This window comes from Punica granatum, chromosome 4 (genome assembly GCF_007655135.1).
Source record: "Punica granatum isolate Tunisia-2019 chromosome 4, ASM765513v2, whole genome shotgun sequence".
NCBI lineage: Eukaryota > Viridiplantae > Streptophyta > Magnoliopsida > Myrtales > Lythraceae > Punica > Punica granatum.
The window spans coordinates 37,752,167-37,769,101 of NC_045130.1; the positions used below are offsets into that span (position 1 = coordinate 37,752,167).

Below are 16,935 nucleotides of genomic sequence, written 5' to 3' on the forward strand. Positions count from 1 at the left end.
AATATTTCTTGGAGATTTCTTTTAAAAATATTTTAATAAAGTGATGAAGAAAATCATGTCGTACTTTTTATAATCTCAGTAACTTCTTTTAATTTTATTTTTCCCATGAAATATATATATATATATATATATATGTCCCAATTCCCATATTTCATCTAATTTTTTAATTTATCTATATAATTGAAATACCAATGGTTGAAAATAATCCACGTAAGGGATTGGTCTTAACCATTAACATTAAGCCGGGAGTACTCGCGGTACAGGTTTAGGTTGTTTCCGCACTTTTCATAAGGTAAAATGACACTATTGGTCTTAAAACTTTGTCATTTTTTGACATCGAGTTCTAAAACTTTCAAAACGAAAAATCAAGTCCTAAAGATTTGGAAAAAGTGTCAGTAATGGTCCTATTCGTCAATCGCTGTTAATGTCTCGCCTATGTGGCGTTAACGTCGTCCATTTTGGCGATGTGACCGTTAGTTTGCTGACATGGCACCCTTGCCCCGAATAGAAAACCCGAAATCTCGGGTTGAAATCCTAAGTTCCAGGTTAAAACCCAAAAAAGTTCCGGACGGGTTGAAACCCTAAGATCTGGCTTGAAAACCGGGTTGGAACCCAATAAGCTAGAGAAGCTCGGAACTGGAAAACAGAGCTGAAGAGGAGGTGCAGACACTAGAGGAAGAGGAAGAGGAGGTGCCGATTGCGAAGATGTCTGAAAAGGCCAACTCAGGAGCGGGTTGGTCGACTGAACGGAGCACCCGCCGAGCTTGCCCGAGCTAATCCCCCGGCTTAAAAGGGGTTGCGACCCAGTCGAGCGAGTATGCCGTAGGGCTCGCCACCGCCCAGCTCACTTCTTGTGCCAGCATTCTGCGTCAAGAAGACAACACCAGTGGGCTCGTGGACGCGACCAGTGACCTGAGGAAGCTTCTAAGGTTGTATCTATTACAGGATTGACCTTGACAGCTGACAGAAATTAGGGTTCGTAAGATTGATCGAATTGACATCTTGGGGTTGTGAAAGTTTGGATCTTTTGATGGTTTCTCAGTCATTTCACGGTCGATTTTCATTCCCCTTTTTTTTCTCCACTGACTCAGTTAGATCAGGTTTAAGTTATCTTGCTATCGAGTCTCTATGTATTTCCTTTGATGTCGACTGTACTTGTGGGGATTATTAGCTTTGGGTTTGAGTCGATGAGTGTGCTGAGAGGGGCGGTGTTGAGCGCTTTGGATTTCTGAAGCTTGTCTCTACAGTGCTGGCAACATATTCAGTTTCTTGTTGAAGAAAAATGTGAGGTTTGAATGAAGGTTCTGTTCTTTAATGCTGGTGGATGATGAACATATTTGTTTCCATTTGTTTTTTTCCTTGTAATTTTGTCTTTATTCGACTCCAAGAATGGATTGGATTGAAACGACTCCTGTTCATCGTCATCTCGTTTATAATCATCTCCTCTTCCTTCTTCCTCTTCAAAAGCAGAGGCCTGAGACAGAGAGTATCAAGCTGGAAAATGTTCAAGCTATCAGACATGGTGACCAAGGGAGGGAGATGAATTTTCTGATTCTACTTTATCAATTTTTTTTATTATAAAGGAAGTTTAACATTCTAGTGTAAGAATCGCAAAAAAACTAAATGAACAACATGGAAGCTCTACGAACAACGGTGAGCTGTTGACCCTGTCCCTGGAAGCACTGGTGCTTTCGGGTTTTGCTTCCATCCATCAGGGAGGGAGGGAATTAGGGTTTTAAGAGGGAATGGATTCAAGTCAGGTTTGGTGCTTTCGAGTCTTGCTCCGAGCCGGGTAGAATCACGGGTTTTCGAGTAATCCGGTCGGTCCGATGTGCCATGTCAGCAAACTAACGGCCATGTCGTCGAAATGGACGGCGTTAACGCCACGTAGGCGGGACATTAATGGCGGTTGACGGATAGGACCATTGTTGACACTTTTTCCAAAGACTTGATTTTTCATTTTGAAAGTTTTAGAACTCAATATCAAAAAATAGCAAAATTTTAGGACCAACAGTGTCATTTTCCCCTTTTCATATACAATCCTCTAAAATCTTCTAATCAACTCCTTTTTTTTCCCAATGATATATTTTAACTCATTCTTAATTTTACATAATTCTTATAAACATATTTATGGTGCGTTTGGTTTCAAAGTTAAAGTAATTTTGATTTTAATTGTGGAAAAAGATAAATGATTGTATAATGTGTTGAGTTAAAATTAAAATTAAAATTTTTTACTTGGAAAATGTGTATTTTTGTTGTGTAGTGTGTTGAGTTAAAGTTAAAATTAAAATTTTTGTGATTTTAATTGCGAAACCAAATGGAGCATTATATTCTTTTTTGAGTGATTAGAAATATTTGTATTTTGCATTTACATCTGTTGATATCTATATTTATTGTCACAATCTTATTGATAATAAATTTGTAAAAACGTAATCTTTTTGAAAGATACACTTCCAAATTCCCAACGAACTATACTAACTATAGCAAGTTCCAACTATTACATCATATCATACTAAATAAGCTCGTACAATCGAGGAAGTCTAAGTGAAAAGGAAGGCGTCGACTCGGAACTAAGAGATCGATGGGACTTGTGTACTTTCTTATTTCGCTTATTTTTGTTTATTTCATATCCTTGTATATTATATCTATGAGCTTCCTTTATGATCCTGAAAAAGCTGATATGATCTTCTAAAATTCAATTAATCGATAATCTCATATGAGGTCCCGACCTTGAGGAGGCGCTTGCGTGGGATATTGAAAATTTGGTCCTGCTTTCGAACGAAGCTCTTCAACCATGAGAACAAATAATTGATCATCACCCGTTCTAGCAGCCTCGACCCCTTCGGAGCCACCACATCGCTCTCGGCCATCAGGTAAGTGATGCCGCCGTTCTTCAGCGCATCATCCACTAATTCCTCGCCTGTCAGTGGACCCTCCTGTTCGGCAGATTCGATCCTGCTCGAAAATTTGAAGGTGTGACACGATCACAAGTATGAACAGTCAATGAAAGTTTATATTTATATCATGAGACAAACTGTAACCTGTTGCAGTTGAGTTGATGGTTTCGAATGAACTCCTTGAGCTGGCTCACCATCATCCCCTCGAACACCTCATGCTCCATCCTCGCATCCCTGTACCCATACCTCACCACACACCGATATATGGCAAGATAGCGTGGCTCCAGTTGAATGAAGACGAACCGCTCTTGAAGGCGGACATGGCTTAAAGTGAGACACTTTATCGACACGAATACGAGGATGGAGTGAAGCACGGGCACGTTCACTATGTAGTGGGTGAACATTGGAGTGATGCCTTGGACGAGCTCTGAATAGAACAGGGCGATCCCCGGGACCCGCCTAATGTTCGTGCTCGAAGCCATCTTGATGAGCTCATTGGCCGAGACCTTGTTGATGAGCTCGTAGTTGTACTTCTTACGGTACCCGTAGAGCCATACGAACATGATGCACACCATAATAAAAGAAAAGATCAAGGGAAGGTACCCTCCATCGACAAACTTGTAGAGGACGGCACTCAGAAACACGAGCTCAATCACCCCAATCGTCAGAATATAGATTATCACAAAAATGATGTTGGTCTTCCATATCATGACCATCACGATAACGAGAAAGATCGATGTGATCACAAAGACAGTTCCAACCGCAATCCCTGCGGTTATTTTGAGATAAAACTTAATCACAGGGCGACTTCCTGAGTTGAAAAAATCAGTTGAAGACTATAGGGGACAGTCGGGTTTTATTTAGATTACCGTAAGCATTTCCGATCTGCAAAGTGTTCTTGAAACTGAGGGTGACTCCGACACAGGCCAACATCAGGAAGGCATTAATCTCTGGGATGTAGATCTGGCCCTCGAGCTTAGCCGAGGTGTGGACGACCTTGACCCGGGGAAAACAACCAAGAGCCATCGATTGCTTTACAATCTGAAATGCGGCGGAGATCAGAGCCTGACTGGCGATAATTGCAGCCAACACTGCCACAACAAACATAGGCCAGTACACCGGTTCTGGAACCAATACGAAACCAAATTAATCAACATGAATGAAACTTGCTTAATGGATTAAAACTGGGTCGTTTACATGCGTATAGATTAACACTCACTTGGGATAGAGCTGTAGAACACGGTGGTGACATTTTCAGCATGCTTACGGAGATATGAAGCTTGACCGAAGTAGGCGAGCATGATGGCAGGGAAAACTACCCCACACGAGCTTATCTGAATAGAATGGATGTGAAAATGGCCGAGATCGGCGAACAGTGCTTCTGAACCTGGTTAACAAAATCATTGACCGGACTCGATGATGACGTGCACTTCTTATCAGCTAGGCACACATCACATATATAAGATAAGAAGCAATATTTATACATGATTGAATAATTTATTTGAGAATCGATGTACATACCTGTGAGGCAAAGAATGACACCACCAAGAGAGATCCATGCCTCCTTATGGTTCCTCTGGAAATATGTTACGATGTACGTGGGATTCAGAGCTTTGATTACTGTCGGATCATACTTCACGAAGTTGAAGATGCCGATCAAAGCAATGCTAAGGAACCACAGCATGAGGATTGGGGCAAAACTGTACCCAATCCTATGAGTCCCGAACTGTTGGACCAAGAAGAGGATAACCAGTATCACGACCGATATCCACATGATTGTGTCGTCCGTCATGGAACTAACCGCCACCTTTATACCTCCAACAGCCGACAATACTGCATCCACACGATTGATGATAAAATGCTATACTGAATGCTCATGAAAAGATAAGAATATGACGAATCAATTATCTGAGAAAAGATCTCAATCACCTGAAATGCAAGGTGTTAAAATTCCGTCCCCGAGGACCATGGAGGTGCCGAGCATAGTGGTCAACAGGAGGAAGTACTTGGCATTTATGCTGCTCTCGAGCCACGACTTGAGCATGGAGGCCATTTTGAGGCGGCGACTCGGTAGCTGCAAATGGTAGTTGGAGATTTCTTGATCCTCCGCCTGTTGATTTGGGATCAGGCTGCTCTTAGAGTGCCGGCATATCAGAGAGTACAACGCGAATGTTCCGCCTGTACCGCCATTGCTTGCATTACTACTCTTTTGTTTTTTAATGTATTCCTAAGCACATTAGTTGATGGTACTTACCATCTCCATGATCATTCGCGGACAGAACAATAAACACATACTTCAGCATGAAGATGATGACAATGGAGTAAAAAATGAGAGACATTGCTCCCAGGATGTCCTCATCGTCCTTGATCCCATCTGGGAAGATTCCTGGCAGGGCGTAGAGCGGTGATGTCCCGATGTCGCCGTACACTACTCCGATGCTCTGAACCGCTAGCTTCATTATCATTTCCAAACTAACTGTCCCCTACATTTTACAATTAAACCGATGAGCAAAGTTAGTATCAAAAAGATAATAGTACCTGCAAAATTTGGGGCTCAAGACTAATATAAAAACTGCAAATTCATTTAAAAGAAACTGCAAATTTCTTGACATTTGAGCAAAACTCATACACTTCTTGTTCATAATTATCTGGGAGTTTTTGAAATTCTCTTCTTTTTTATCCCTTGATTTTTCGTTTCATTTTTCATGAACGGGGATGTCTAAAGTTTGATTGAAAAATGGCCCGAGTGCTTCCCTTCGAATTCATTGCCGACCCAGAAAAAGAGAGAGAAAAAAGATCAATTCGTCCTTTCTCAACCCACCTCGGTCAAACCTTCACGGGCGGTTTCAACATCGAATGAATCGAACTGGTTGACCCCCCTTGCACTGAGACCACCAATAGCGCAATGTCCATCCGGATTTGACCCAGGGGCGGTATCCTCTTCCTCTGAATCTCCCTGCCTCATCCTCGAATTGAATGGAAGCGGCTCGATTTCAGGGTGGCAGAGTCGATTGATTCTTGACTGGATAACTTCTTTAGCAGCAAATCAATCACTAATCACTAATTTATTAGTATTTGGACTCTAATAGTATGGAAACAAGTGATGAATAACAAATAAAGGAAGTCATAAATTAAAATCTTGGAGAAGAAATAATTGAGTAATGAATAGTTGAAGACCTAAAAAAAATTCCTATACAAATTTTTGGTAAAAATAAATTGCATATAAAAATTTAAATAGTGGAATAATTTTTTTAAAAAAATCATTTCATTTTTATAAGTATAAATATACGTATTTGGAATTATCTACTTTTCTGAAAAATATTTATGAGAAAGCCCGTTTGATTTTAAGGTCGGTTTTAAAAATTTTAACTATAACTTTAACTTTACTCACTACACAACAAAAATCAACAATACAATTATTACTTTTTTCATTTTTCTTCAATTTTTTTATCTATTCAATTCAATTTTTAATATTAAATTCTCTTAACTATTCATTACTTTTTTACATAGTTCAACAACACAATCATTACAATCCAATTAAAATCAAAACTCAACTTTAAAACCAAACACACTGTTAAAAATTCTTCAAAAGTCTTAGGGTGTGTTTGGATTCAGAATTAAAATAATTTTGATTTTAATTTTAATTTTGATTGTGGAAAAGGACAAATGAGATGTGATTATAAATTTGACTTGGGAAGCGTGTGTTTTTGTTATGTAGTGTGTTGAGTTAAAGTTAAAGTTAAAATTTTTGACTTGGGAAATGTGTGTTTTTGTTGTATAGTGTGTTGAGTTAAAGTTAAAAATTTTTTGTTCCTGAATCCAAACAGGGCTTTATACATATACGGATAAAATCTTAATTTACTAATTAAAGTTTTGCATTCTCAAAATTTTTCTCTCTGTTTTTTTTTTGGAAATCTTTTTGGATAACCCTAAAATCTTTTTCATGGAAATCTTGAATTGTCCTTTGCTCGTGTATTCTCCATTAAGCATTCTTCCTCATGAGAATGTATAATCAACGACGGTATAATGTAGGATTGTGTCACAAAACACATAAAAATATTATTTTTACTAATAATTAATTATTTTTGTCAATAATAGATTTTTTTTATTTACTTACTAAAAATCAAAATAGCAAATCCTTATTGGCTTGTAGCATTACCGTATGGTATCACCGTTGCATACAAGATTTTTTTCATTCTTCATTTAGAAAAAATAAAATAAAATAAAAGAGAAATTATTTCTCTGTCAATCCTCTCTCTGTTCCACCAATTAAAAGACATGTAAAGATACGACATCGCCTATCTAAATTTGCTTCATTGACTTCTTGATTCTTCCCCTTAACGGTTGATACCTAACGATATTGAACGTAGATTGAACGATTCGTAAGCTAAGCAAACAATTGCACGGTTAAAATTAAAGATCAGTGAGCTTCATCAATGTTTTATAAGTTTCTCTGTTTCTCTGTACAATTCCTAGAGCACCAGCCAGCTTGAGGACCTCCGTAGCTAGTCGTCGTGATCGCAGGGCAATGAAGATATCACTAGTGAAATGTCGCGGAGTTATCATTTCGGGACAAATCGATTTCTATAAATGCTCTTCGTTCACTCGTGCGAACTAATTCTAAATGCACCAAAAATTAGGGTAGAAAACACGAGTATTTGGCCTAATCATTCCTTTTTTCTTTTTCTTTTTTTGGCCGGTGGCCTGATCATTCCTTACGTACAAAGACAGATCAGAGTGGATGTCCATTTAGTTAAATTTATATGGTAAGAAAATTGATTTGGTATGATTTGGGAGATAAGATATGGGACATCAGGATTGATTGAATATATGATGGATGTGAATTAATATACAGCGTACAGTTCGCGTGCCATAGACTTGAGAACATCACCCAGACGATATATCGTTTATAAATCTTGAAATTGTCCACAACGCGTTTTCCCCTCTCTGATAATTTCATTAAATTGATTCAATTAATTTTACATCTTTTATTTTTAAGTAAGGTTTTGAATTTAAATCTTGTGAATTGGAAAAATTTAAAATTGGTAGAGTTTTTATCTTTTAGCGGGCTGGTTGTCTAGACTTACTATACTTTAAATACCATGTAATACAAACAAAAGAAAAAAAGAAAAGAAAAACCGTAATAGAGATCAACCCTCGTCAATGTCCCCCACACGTACCCATATACTTCCAAGCAATGATTTGGCGGTGCTCCATACTTCATCAATGTCTGCGTGTGTCTACTCTCAAAGACGTTAAGGAATCAGTCCTTCAACTCATACGACATTTATAGGTAATTATTATGTATTCGGCTAATACCTTTTAAACCTTTTATCTATATGAAGAATCGTCGATTATTTTATTATCAAAGGTTAGGTGTCTAGTGCCGGGCGATATGGAAATGATTTTGGCATTGTATATTCGACGGTTTCCTCTCTAAATGCAGTACAACATTCTTTGTCTATCTCCCCTTATGCGAGGGCTCAACACCGACCGTCTTAATATGAGGCCTTCTCCATATATCAATAAGCTTAATATAAAATGTTAATTTAAATTTATTTTTCAACTTTTGAGATGAAAAATTAATAATTGAATTTTTGTAATTAGTTTTTTCGAATATATTAATTGCAGTGTAAATTTATTACTTCTATCATTCTTAACAAACAATAAAATGATTTATCATTTTCTGTTGCTTGCATCAACAAAAAGAATAAGAGGGAAAATGGATAGAAAACCCACGGAAAACCAATTGAAAGTTAGAGTGAAACAAATGAAGAGATAACAGTAGAGTAGTTCGGCCAAAAATAACAAAATTAATTTAATTGAACATTACAAAGAATGAATATATTCATGCAGTACCAAAAGGATGGGGAAAATTGATTCAATGAAAATCTCATAGATTGTTAACAAGAGAATAATTAAGGATTGCGGTAGACGAGCAGAGAAGGCTGACGGTTGCCGGATTCAATTAGATTCGCAGTGGTGCTGGCAGTCCGGGAAGAGCTGGAGACATCGGGGAAGACGAACGATCAAAATAGCCTAATTTTGCAAAAATCCAATTTTTGATTAATTATTCCCTGTGATAATTTTGCCCCTATTAAATTGACATGTGATCAACATGGGCCTTCTTTTGATCGGAATTATGACCAAAATTTAATCCGGGAGTCACATTGCTTATTTTTAGATTAGTTGAAGGGGCACTCTGCCAAAATTCATAGGTCGGGGGGCAAACTTAATTTCACCTCATAGGTCGGGGGCAAAGTGCATTTAACTCATAAATTAAAGAGGTTAATAGACAGAAAAAATTAGGGAGTAAGCGAAATTGATTATGTTATTGTTGACTAATAAATATACTAATTACTAAAAATGAGATTCTAGATATTAAGTTGAGGAGATTACTCTAAGAAAATAATACGAGTGAATAAATTAGTTATATGTTTTTTGGATATAATATTTGTTATTTAAGGGGCCTAAAATTTTGAGGGCCTTCAGCAAAGTGTTTATCGCTCCGTTTGATTTCGCAGTTAAAATCACAAAAATTTTAACTTTAACTTTAATTCAACAACACACTACACAACAAAAATACACATTTACTAAGTAAAAAATTTTAACTTTAACTTTAACTCAACACTCTACACAATCAAAATTTTACAATTGAGAAGCCAATTTGGAATTGGATTGAAGGTCCTATTGAAACAATCGAAGTTAATGCCATAGGATCAAATTCAAATATACAAAAAAAAACTCATTAAAAAAACAGAATTTGGAAGAGAGAATGCAAAAACTTACTCTCACATGTAATTCTTTGTAAAAAAGCCATAACAATTTGTCAGAAAAGAAAGAACAAATATTAGAAAAGTGATGAGAAGTCTTATTCATTACGATATATATAGAATTTTATATATGATATATATATAGAATTTTATATAAGATTATTCATTTACGTAGATTCTCGGAATATTTTGATTTCATAATTTAAATAAAATTGAATGAACTTATTAAGGACCTCCGGAGGGGAGATCATTTAGGCCACGCTGGTTACTTTTATTCCTTTTTTTTATTATTGATTAGTAAATTGTTATATGTATTCCGGAGGGGAGATCAATTTGGCCTCACTGATCACTTTTATTTTGTTTAACTTATTGATTAGTAAATTGTTATATGTATTTATAATCTACTACATATTTTGTTTCATCGTATATATTATGTTAGGTTATATGTATATAATCTATATATTCTATCGCATAATTAATGATAAAATATATAACAAATTTTTTAATAGATAAGTGATGACGTGACAAAATAAGAGAGTTTCTTTTATTATTTTTGACGATGTGGTGACGTGAGAATTCGACTTAGACTTTATATATATATATATATATATATATAATATTGTGTTGAGCAATATTAAAGTATTTTTAAAAATTTTAAAAAATAAAAAAGAATCCTAAATAACGAGAAAAGAAGAGACGCAAAAGTTTGAAAAAAGACAACGGTCGGGTCTCTACGTCGGCCTCTGGCATTCGGGCGAGGTCACTAGCATTTAGCTAACTCACTTTTAGGTGTTGGCGGCCGACATCAAGTCCTCCCCACTCCCTCTCTTTTTTTTCTTTTTTTTTTTTATCTTCCATGGGTCTCTCTCCTGAAATTAAATCAGCCCAATCGGTAGTATGACCGCATCCAACCAAATTTTACCAGTGCGTTTGATTTCAGAGTTAAAGTTTTGAATTTGTAACTTTGATTTTGATTATGAAAAAAGACAAAAACAAATATAGGGCCTGTGAACCCCACCAGTTTTATTGTGTAGTGTATTGGGTAGTATATGTGATTATATATTGAATAATATATGGGGTCTATCAGTTTGACTTTGAAAAAGTATGTTTTGTTGTGTAGTGTATTGAGTTAAAGTTAAAGTTAAAATTTTAAACCGCGACTCTGAAACCAAATAGAGCGATATTAGTCTTGCCCTTAATCGGACCGGCCCGGTCGGAAAGCACCCAAAGAGAGTCCCATTTGAAACTATTATCAATGGTGATATAAAACAAACTTCCTTTCCCTTCGGACGCGCAATTTGCATGAAACGGTTTTTCTTCGCCACGCGTCTCTCATTTTCATCCGAATAATAAGTAGCTTTTCTCCTACCCTTATTAATCTCTCTTTGGGACGCATTTGATAAAATCTTCCACACGCACTCAATTGATATATATATATATATATAAACGGTCCATGCGCCACCGCAAAATATACTGTATGATCATATATACGATGTTGAGTTCTAAAGCTAGCTCGAAAAACTGGAAAGAATTATCTAGGACCGATCCTTCTTGTTTGCGGACATCAACTTTTTATAGTGCTTTTAATAAATTTGAAAAGTTCTAACCATCGACCAGTCAAGTTGCTTTTCTTAAAAAAAAAAAAGAGAGAAACTTATTGCACTTTCAGATTTTTTAATCTAAGAATACATACACATAATCAATAGTCTGTCAATTAAAAAAAAACTTTATGGCCAAAATAAGATAAAGAAATGCTGTCAAAATTGCTTATTATAATTTTACCTAATTTATTTGCATTTACATTCCATTGTAGTATAATTTTATAAATATCCATGTACATATTCTAGCAAACCTAAATGTATAAAAATGTGCTTTGAATCTCTATTGTAATTTTTCATTATAATATCTAGGACCTTGGATATTTAATAAATTTTGCGCAATTTCCATAACTTATTCCGCCTCTATAAGAATTTTAATATAATCATTGATTGGAATGAGTACACCGGAGGAGTGGCCAGTATAAATTAATTTTAATTTTTGAATGGAAAAAAGAGAAAAAAAATCCAGTTTATAATTATTTCAAATATTTATTTATGTTATATTTTATACTTCTTACCTTAGCAGGATATTTTTTTAATTAATTTAGAAATAATTATACCAATTAACAAAGACTTGTATACTTGGCCAGTCCACATCAAGACAGGGCCCTGTATATATATAAAATAGATACCATACCTAATACCAATACACATGATTCCATTATTAATGAGGATAAAAGATTATTTTATAACTACCATCACCTGACAAGTTTAAATATTCATTGTAGGTCTCTTTTATAACCGAAAAATCATTATATATACAAAATACTGAAATATCTCCTTTTTTTAGGAAATTTTTTTAAAAGAATCCTGGAAAATCTCTTCGTTGAACTTGATGATATTATCTCATTTATTATCCATTTTGCAAAGACGAAAGAGCAATTCATTCTGCTAAGATGAGAGAGCAATCTCATGCAAAACATGTGTGGGAGGGCTGGTATATGTACATATAATGCAGAATATACAAATTATATATATAATAAGTTACTCAATATCTTGGATTGGTTTTAATGTATCAATTATATTTTGTGTTGAATTGTGCATACATTGACAACATAAAAGATATAAATAATATTTTAACTACCTTATGGATTACTACATATTCTTGATCTCTCAGCCAAAATTCACGTTAAATTATCAACCATAAAGAGCTTGAGTAATAATTAGTGCCCTCCCTTTTGGGTAATGCAATAGAATTACTTTCTTTTACATAAGTCCAAAGCAAAGACTCACGCTGACAACCGCGAATCATCTTCAAATCATCCCACAAAAGTTGGTAAAAATTAAAAGTTGCTCGTCCTCATACTCTATATATGCATATACATATACATATATTTGTCTACGTATTTATGTATACATGCAACCATGTTCATGGATTAGGAGATTTTCCAGCCACATGTGTCCGTATGTGAGGCGACATCTGGCAATTGGACGCATGAATTGAATGCGTACACGTATACACTCATCGACGAATGTGTTAATTAGTCAAGTGCATTGAGAGACTAGCTCGATGGAAGTTGGATCAGTTGCACCTGGAAGTGGTGTCTATTTGACTGGGTGATCTCATCTTGCGATGAGTCAAACACAAAGCAAATGCGTGACGAATAAAACTAGTCTGTTCAGAAAAATTGGGGGAGAGAGAGACGGAGAGAATATCTCTATTGTATCAGAAAATCTCATGCACGGCATATATATATATATACACACACGTTTTATATACATTACATAAATCAAAGATATATATAAACATGATCTCGCTAGCTATACTCTTCGTTCTTCAGTGCACTGGGGAGAGGCGTTAGTTTCCCACGTCCGTCCCCAAGCGGTCGGATTGATATGGGGTCTGTGAAGAAATGCTTCGAGTCATCGAAGGCGTTAGTGGGGATGCTGATGGTCCAGGCCTTTGCGACCGGCCTGCAGCTCCTCACGCGAGTCATCCTCAACAATGGGACCTTCATCTTTGCCCTCATGACGTACCGCCACGTTGTGGCCGCCATCTGCGTGGCCCCATTTGCCTTCATTTTCGAAAGGTGTCGTAGCTCCTTTGCCCCCTGATATATCAATTCCCTTGCTTATTTGACGTGATCATATCTTAACCCTTTGGTTTCCTTTCCCGTTGATGTTCAGTTCATTCAATACAATATTTTATGTATACACCTTTTCGTCTGGCAATTAAATTTATTTGTCGACTAAGATCTCTTTGCACCGATGATTTATGCAGAGGGAAGAATGAGAAGTTGAGCTTCAAGATTTGGGTTTGGCTCTTCTTTAATGCGTTAGCTGGGTAAGGCGATCCCCTTTTCGTAAAATAAATCTCTGGACCTTTTTTCTTCAAAAATCGAAAAAAAAAAATCGACTTTTTTGTTGAGATAATCACGATTTCGATTTTCCGCATCGTTATCTTCATGAATTTTTATGGTTACAGAATATTTTTGAGTTTTATAACAAACGAGAGAGAAAATAGTTGAGTTGCAACTTATTAGCAACAGAGTTGCGTTTTTATCCGAAAACCCCCGATTTTAGCACGTTCAATACGTAGTCTTATAGAAAATTTACAATATGAAATTTATCACTCTAATAAATGTCGCACATATATACGATGACATGTCCGGAGTATTTTGCAGAAGTAAGATTAATTTGCAGTTATCTGTCTTTTTTTTTCCCCCGGTTACACATTTACTTGTCGGGGCGCCGGTAGAAGGAAGAGGAATTAATTTGTATTTTAGTTAATTTGCATCTTCTTTTCTTCTTTTTTAGTGAATTTGCATTTCTAATTTTTTTCCCGGTGGATTGCATTCTATCTCTTTAAGTAGTTATAGTGATCAATTTGATGTTTTAATGTGCAGAATTACAGCGGCAATGAGCTTGTACTATTACGGCCTAAGAGATACTACGGCTACGTATGCTGTCAATTTCCTGAATCTCATCCCGATAATCACATTCATATTCGCGATAATCGCAAGGTATGATCCCGTCACTAATGAGCTAATTATACTTACCCAATGATTACATTTATAACTAGATATATAATCTATTTCTCATAATAAAATGTCGAGTAAGAACAGTTAATTAATTATTCGATACAAGGAAACAATGTCCACGAGGTATACGTGTAATTAATTAGTCATTTGTATTTAGTCCTAAGCTCTTCCTCACCATGTCGGCACAAGCGATCGATATGAACTTCTACAGGACTAATTGCACCTTTCTAAGCAATGCTGCTCCATACTGTGCATCACATCATCACGATGAATGAAAGATGAGTGATGTTTGTTTTTCTTGACAGGGTAGAGGCATTGAGACTGCACACTTGGGCAGGACGGGTGAAGATAATTGGGGCGGTTTTATGCGTTGCCGGAGCGCTATCGACTAGTCTGTACAAAGGGAAGTCTTTCTACATTTTCCACCACGATATCAAGCACTCCGAAGCTCTGGTCAAGAATGTCAAGCATAATTGGATGAGAGGAACCCTAATGTTAACGGGCAGTTGTTTTTGTTACTCTACGTGGTACATGCTCCAGGTACGATATTTTGCAGTTCCATAACTATTTATGATCGTTTACTTGACATCAAAAATCGATATAGTACATTTTCGGACAATGTAGAAAGGAACTGTTGTTTCTATTCTCGAAACTGCTACACAACAAAATCCTACTCTGTCCTGCTATGCAACAAAATTGCACTGTTAAAGTTCGATTGGATATCGAAAAATTTACATTTGGTTGATATTAGTTATCATGTAGATCGGGTTCTAGTGTTAGGTCATGTACATCTGATCTTCTCCATCGACAGGTGAAGATGAACAAGATCTTCCCTCTCAAGTACTGGACCACAATGCTGACTTGCATCATAGCATCTGTACAGTCAATGTTGATAGGCTTGTGTTTGGATCGAAGCAGTGCGGCATGGAAGTTGGGATTCAACTTGCCGCTCCTCACAATCGTCTACTCGGTAAGCTTTCCATGAACACAATTACTAGATTATGATGAGGAACCATTAGACTGAATCTGCGACAGTAAGACAACACTCCTGTAGTAATTCCATTTCCGTGTTCTGGGTTGTAATTTAAATGCATTGGTTGGGTTGTCAAACAGGGTGCACTAGCCACTGCAGCGACCTTCTGCTTGATCTCGTGGGCGATTGCAAAGCGTGGCCCTACTTACCCTTCAATGTTCAACCCATTAACGCTCATATTCGTGGCAGTGCTAGAAGCCCTCATACTCGGCGAGGCCATCAGGCTCGGGATGTAAGTGCTGCCCTTGTAATCAACCAAATTATGTCCCCTTTCAAGTCCTTTTAATTAAAAAATATCGAACTATCTGAATTTCAGGGTGCTGGGCACGATTCTGATCATCACGGGACTGTACTCATACCTCTGGGGAAAGAGGAAAGAGTCAAAGGCGGTGCCCCGGCAGGCGCACCTTGCCACTGTAGACGTGGAGGCGGCGGAGATAGAATCTGTTGGGGCTTCATCAACAGCAGTCATAGTGCCAAGCTCATCCCCAGCTCGAGATCATGATCAGACCGGTGTCGAGATTACTCCCACAAAGAAGGATGATGTACAATGAAGAGTGAATTAGGGATGGCAATGGTGTTTGTAAAAAACTGTATCTGCGGATAACTGCACCATATCAAGCATTGCATAACCGCACCAAATGGTTATGATGCAGGTATAGTTTTTAATTTCACAAACCGTCGCGGTGCAGTACGGTGCGGGTATGGTTTTGATGAAAAAACCGCCGATAAAATCGCAGCGCAATATTTATATTTTTATACATATAGATTAGGGTAATTTTTCAACAAATTGTCCAAACCCAATCCTAATCCAACTTGATTTCTTAATTTTCCTATTAATAAGCTAATAAAACTATAAAGATAGAATACTAATCTAAGGATAATTTTTATTTATAGGATTTAATTTAATTTATTTCTTTAATTGTTATGCTTTTCTATATTTTTATACAACTTAATTTTGCGGTGCGGTGGGAATAACTGCGGTGTTTTAGCGGTGCGGATATGGTTTTCAATTTTTAAAACCGCGACGGATATAGTGCGGATATGGTGTACGGTTTTATATCGCGGTGTGGTTGCGGTTTTCGTGGTGTCCGCACCACATCCGCACTGCTGCAAGTGACTATGTAACTGCAAATAACAAAAGCTTGTAGAAGAATCACATGTTCATGCCCGGTTTAGTTATAATATATACTAGGAAATGTGCCCATGCTTCGCCGCGGGTAACAAAGTTCCCTCAAATAATTTGTTAGATAAATGGAATATTAAGAAACTATTATTTATAATACCAGCTTATGTTTATATATGATTATAATATCCAAAAATAATAGATTTGGAATGTTTATAGTAGTACGGATACAGGGAAAAAAATATAACTTGTAATTCAAAAAGTATGTGTATAATAATTCTTTATGCTTTGTCTACAGTTTATTTATAATAATTATAAAGCTATGTTTTATTTTATTATGCTATTTTTTCGATCGATATTTGTTAGGATATTGAAATATATGAAAAGAATTTATCTGATACTTTTACTAAAAAACCATTATGATATAACCAAGATATACACCTAAAAGTGTATGGTTCTCTAAATTACTTTCGGATATATGTTACTATTACAAAAGTATTAAATGAATTACCAAAAGACTTCATTAT

At 36.4% G+C, this 16,935-nt stretch overlaps 2 protein-coding genes across 3 annotated transcripts; one reads left to right on the top strand and one right to left on the bottom strand.

The window, feature by feature from the left end:
- The first annotated feature begins 114 nt into the window (after window positions 1-114).
- LOC116206403 (WAT1-related protein At1g43650-like) lies at window positions 115-16,027 on the top strand. Of its 2 annotated transcripts, XM_031539271.1 has the most exons (8): window positions 115-134; window positions 13,005-13,298; window positions 13,490-13,552; window positions 14,115-14,231; window positions 14,555-14,789; window positions 15,061-15,219; window positions 15,363-15,514; window positions 15,599-16,027. In XM_031539271.1, exons 2-8 carry the CDS (start codon window positions 13,105-13,107, stop codon window positions 15,834-15,836), a joined length of 1,158 nt encoding a protein of 385 aa, XP_031395131.1. In that variant the 5' UTR covers window positions 115-134; window positions 13,005-13,104; the 3' UTR covers window positions 15,837-16,027. The 2 variants fall into 2 exon arrangements, with proteins under 2 accessions (XP_031395131.1, XP_031395132.1); XM_031539272.1 differs by lacking the exon at window positions 115-134 and having other exon boundaries at window positions 12,908-13,298.
- On the bottom strand, window positions 2,397-5,994 carry LOC116206402 (potassium transporter 5-like). The gene is made up of 8 exons (XM_031539270.1): window positions 5,719-5,994; window positions 5,152-5,380; window positions 4,827-5,075; window positions 4,419-4,730; window positions 4,117-4,284; window positions 3,767-4,021; window positions 3,042-3,666; window positions 2,397-2,955 (listed from the first exon to the last, which is right to left on the bottom strand). Exons 1-8 carry the CDS (start codon window positions 5,860-5,862, stop codon window positions 2,700-2,702), a joined length of 2,238 nt encoding a protein of 745 aa, XP_031395130.1. The 5' UTR covers window positions 5,863-5,994; the 3' UTR covers window positions 2,397-2,699.
- Window positions 16,028-16,935: the final 908 nt, after the last annotated feature.

What these genes read in the sequence shown, in the direction of transcription:
- LOC116206402 (XM_031539270.1), bottom strand. Translation starts at nt 5,862, where the DNA reads ATGAGGCAGGGAGATTCAGAGGAAGAGGATACCGCCCCTGGGTCAAAT. An exon ending in CCCGTGAAGGTTTGACCGAG is followed by an intron (nt 5,381 to 5,718) that starts GTGGGTTGAGAA and finishes TGTAAAATGTAG; the next exon opens with GGGACAGTTAGTTTGGAAAT. An exon ending in CGCGAATGATCATGGAGATG is followed by an intron (nt 5,076 to 5,151) that starts GTAAGTACCATC and finishes ATGGCGGTACAG; the next exon opens with GCGGAACATTCGCGTTGTAC.
- LOC116206403 (XM_031539271.1), top strand. Translation starts at nt 13,105, where the DNA reads ATGGGGTCTGTGAAGAAATGCTTCGAGTCATCGAAGGCGTTAGTGGGG. An exon ending in CTACGTGGTACATGCTCCAG is followed by an intron (nt 14,790 to 15,060) that starts GTACGATATTTT and finishes CTCCATCGACAG; the next exon opens with GTGAAGATGAACAAGATCTT. An exon ending in TCCTCACAATCGTCTACTCG is followed by an intron (nt 15,220 to 15,362) that starts GTAAGCTTTCCA and finishes GTTGTCAAACAG; the next exon opens with GGTGCACTAGCCACTGCAGC.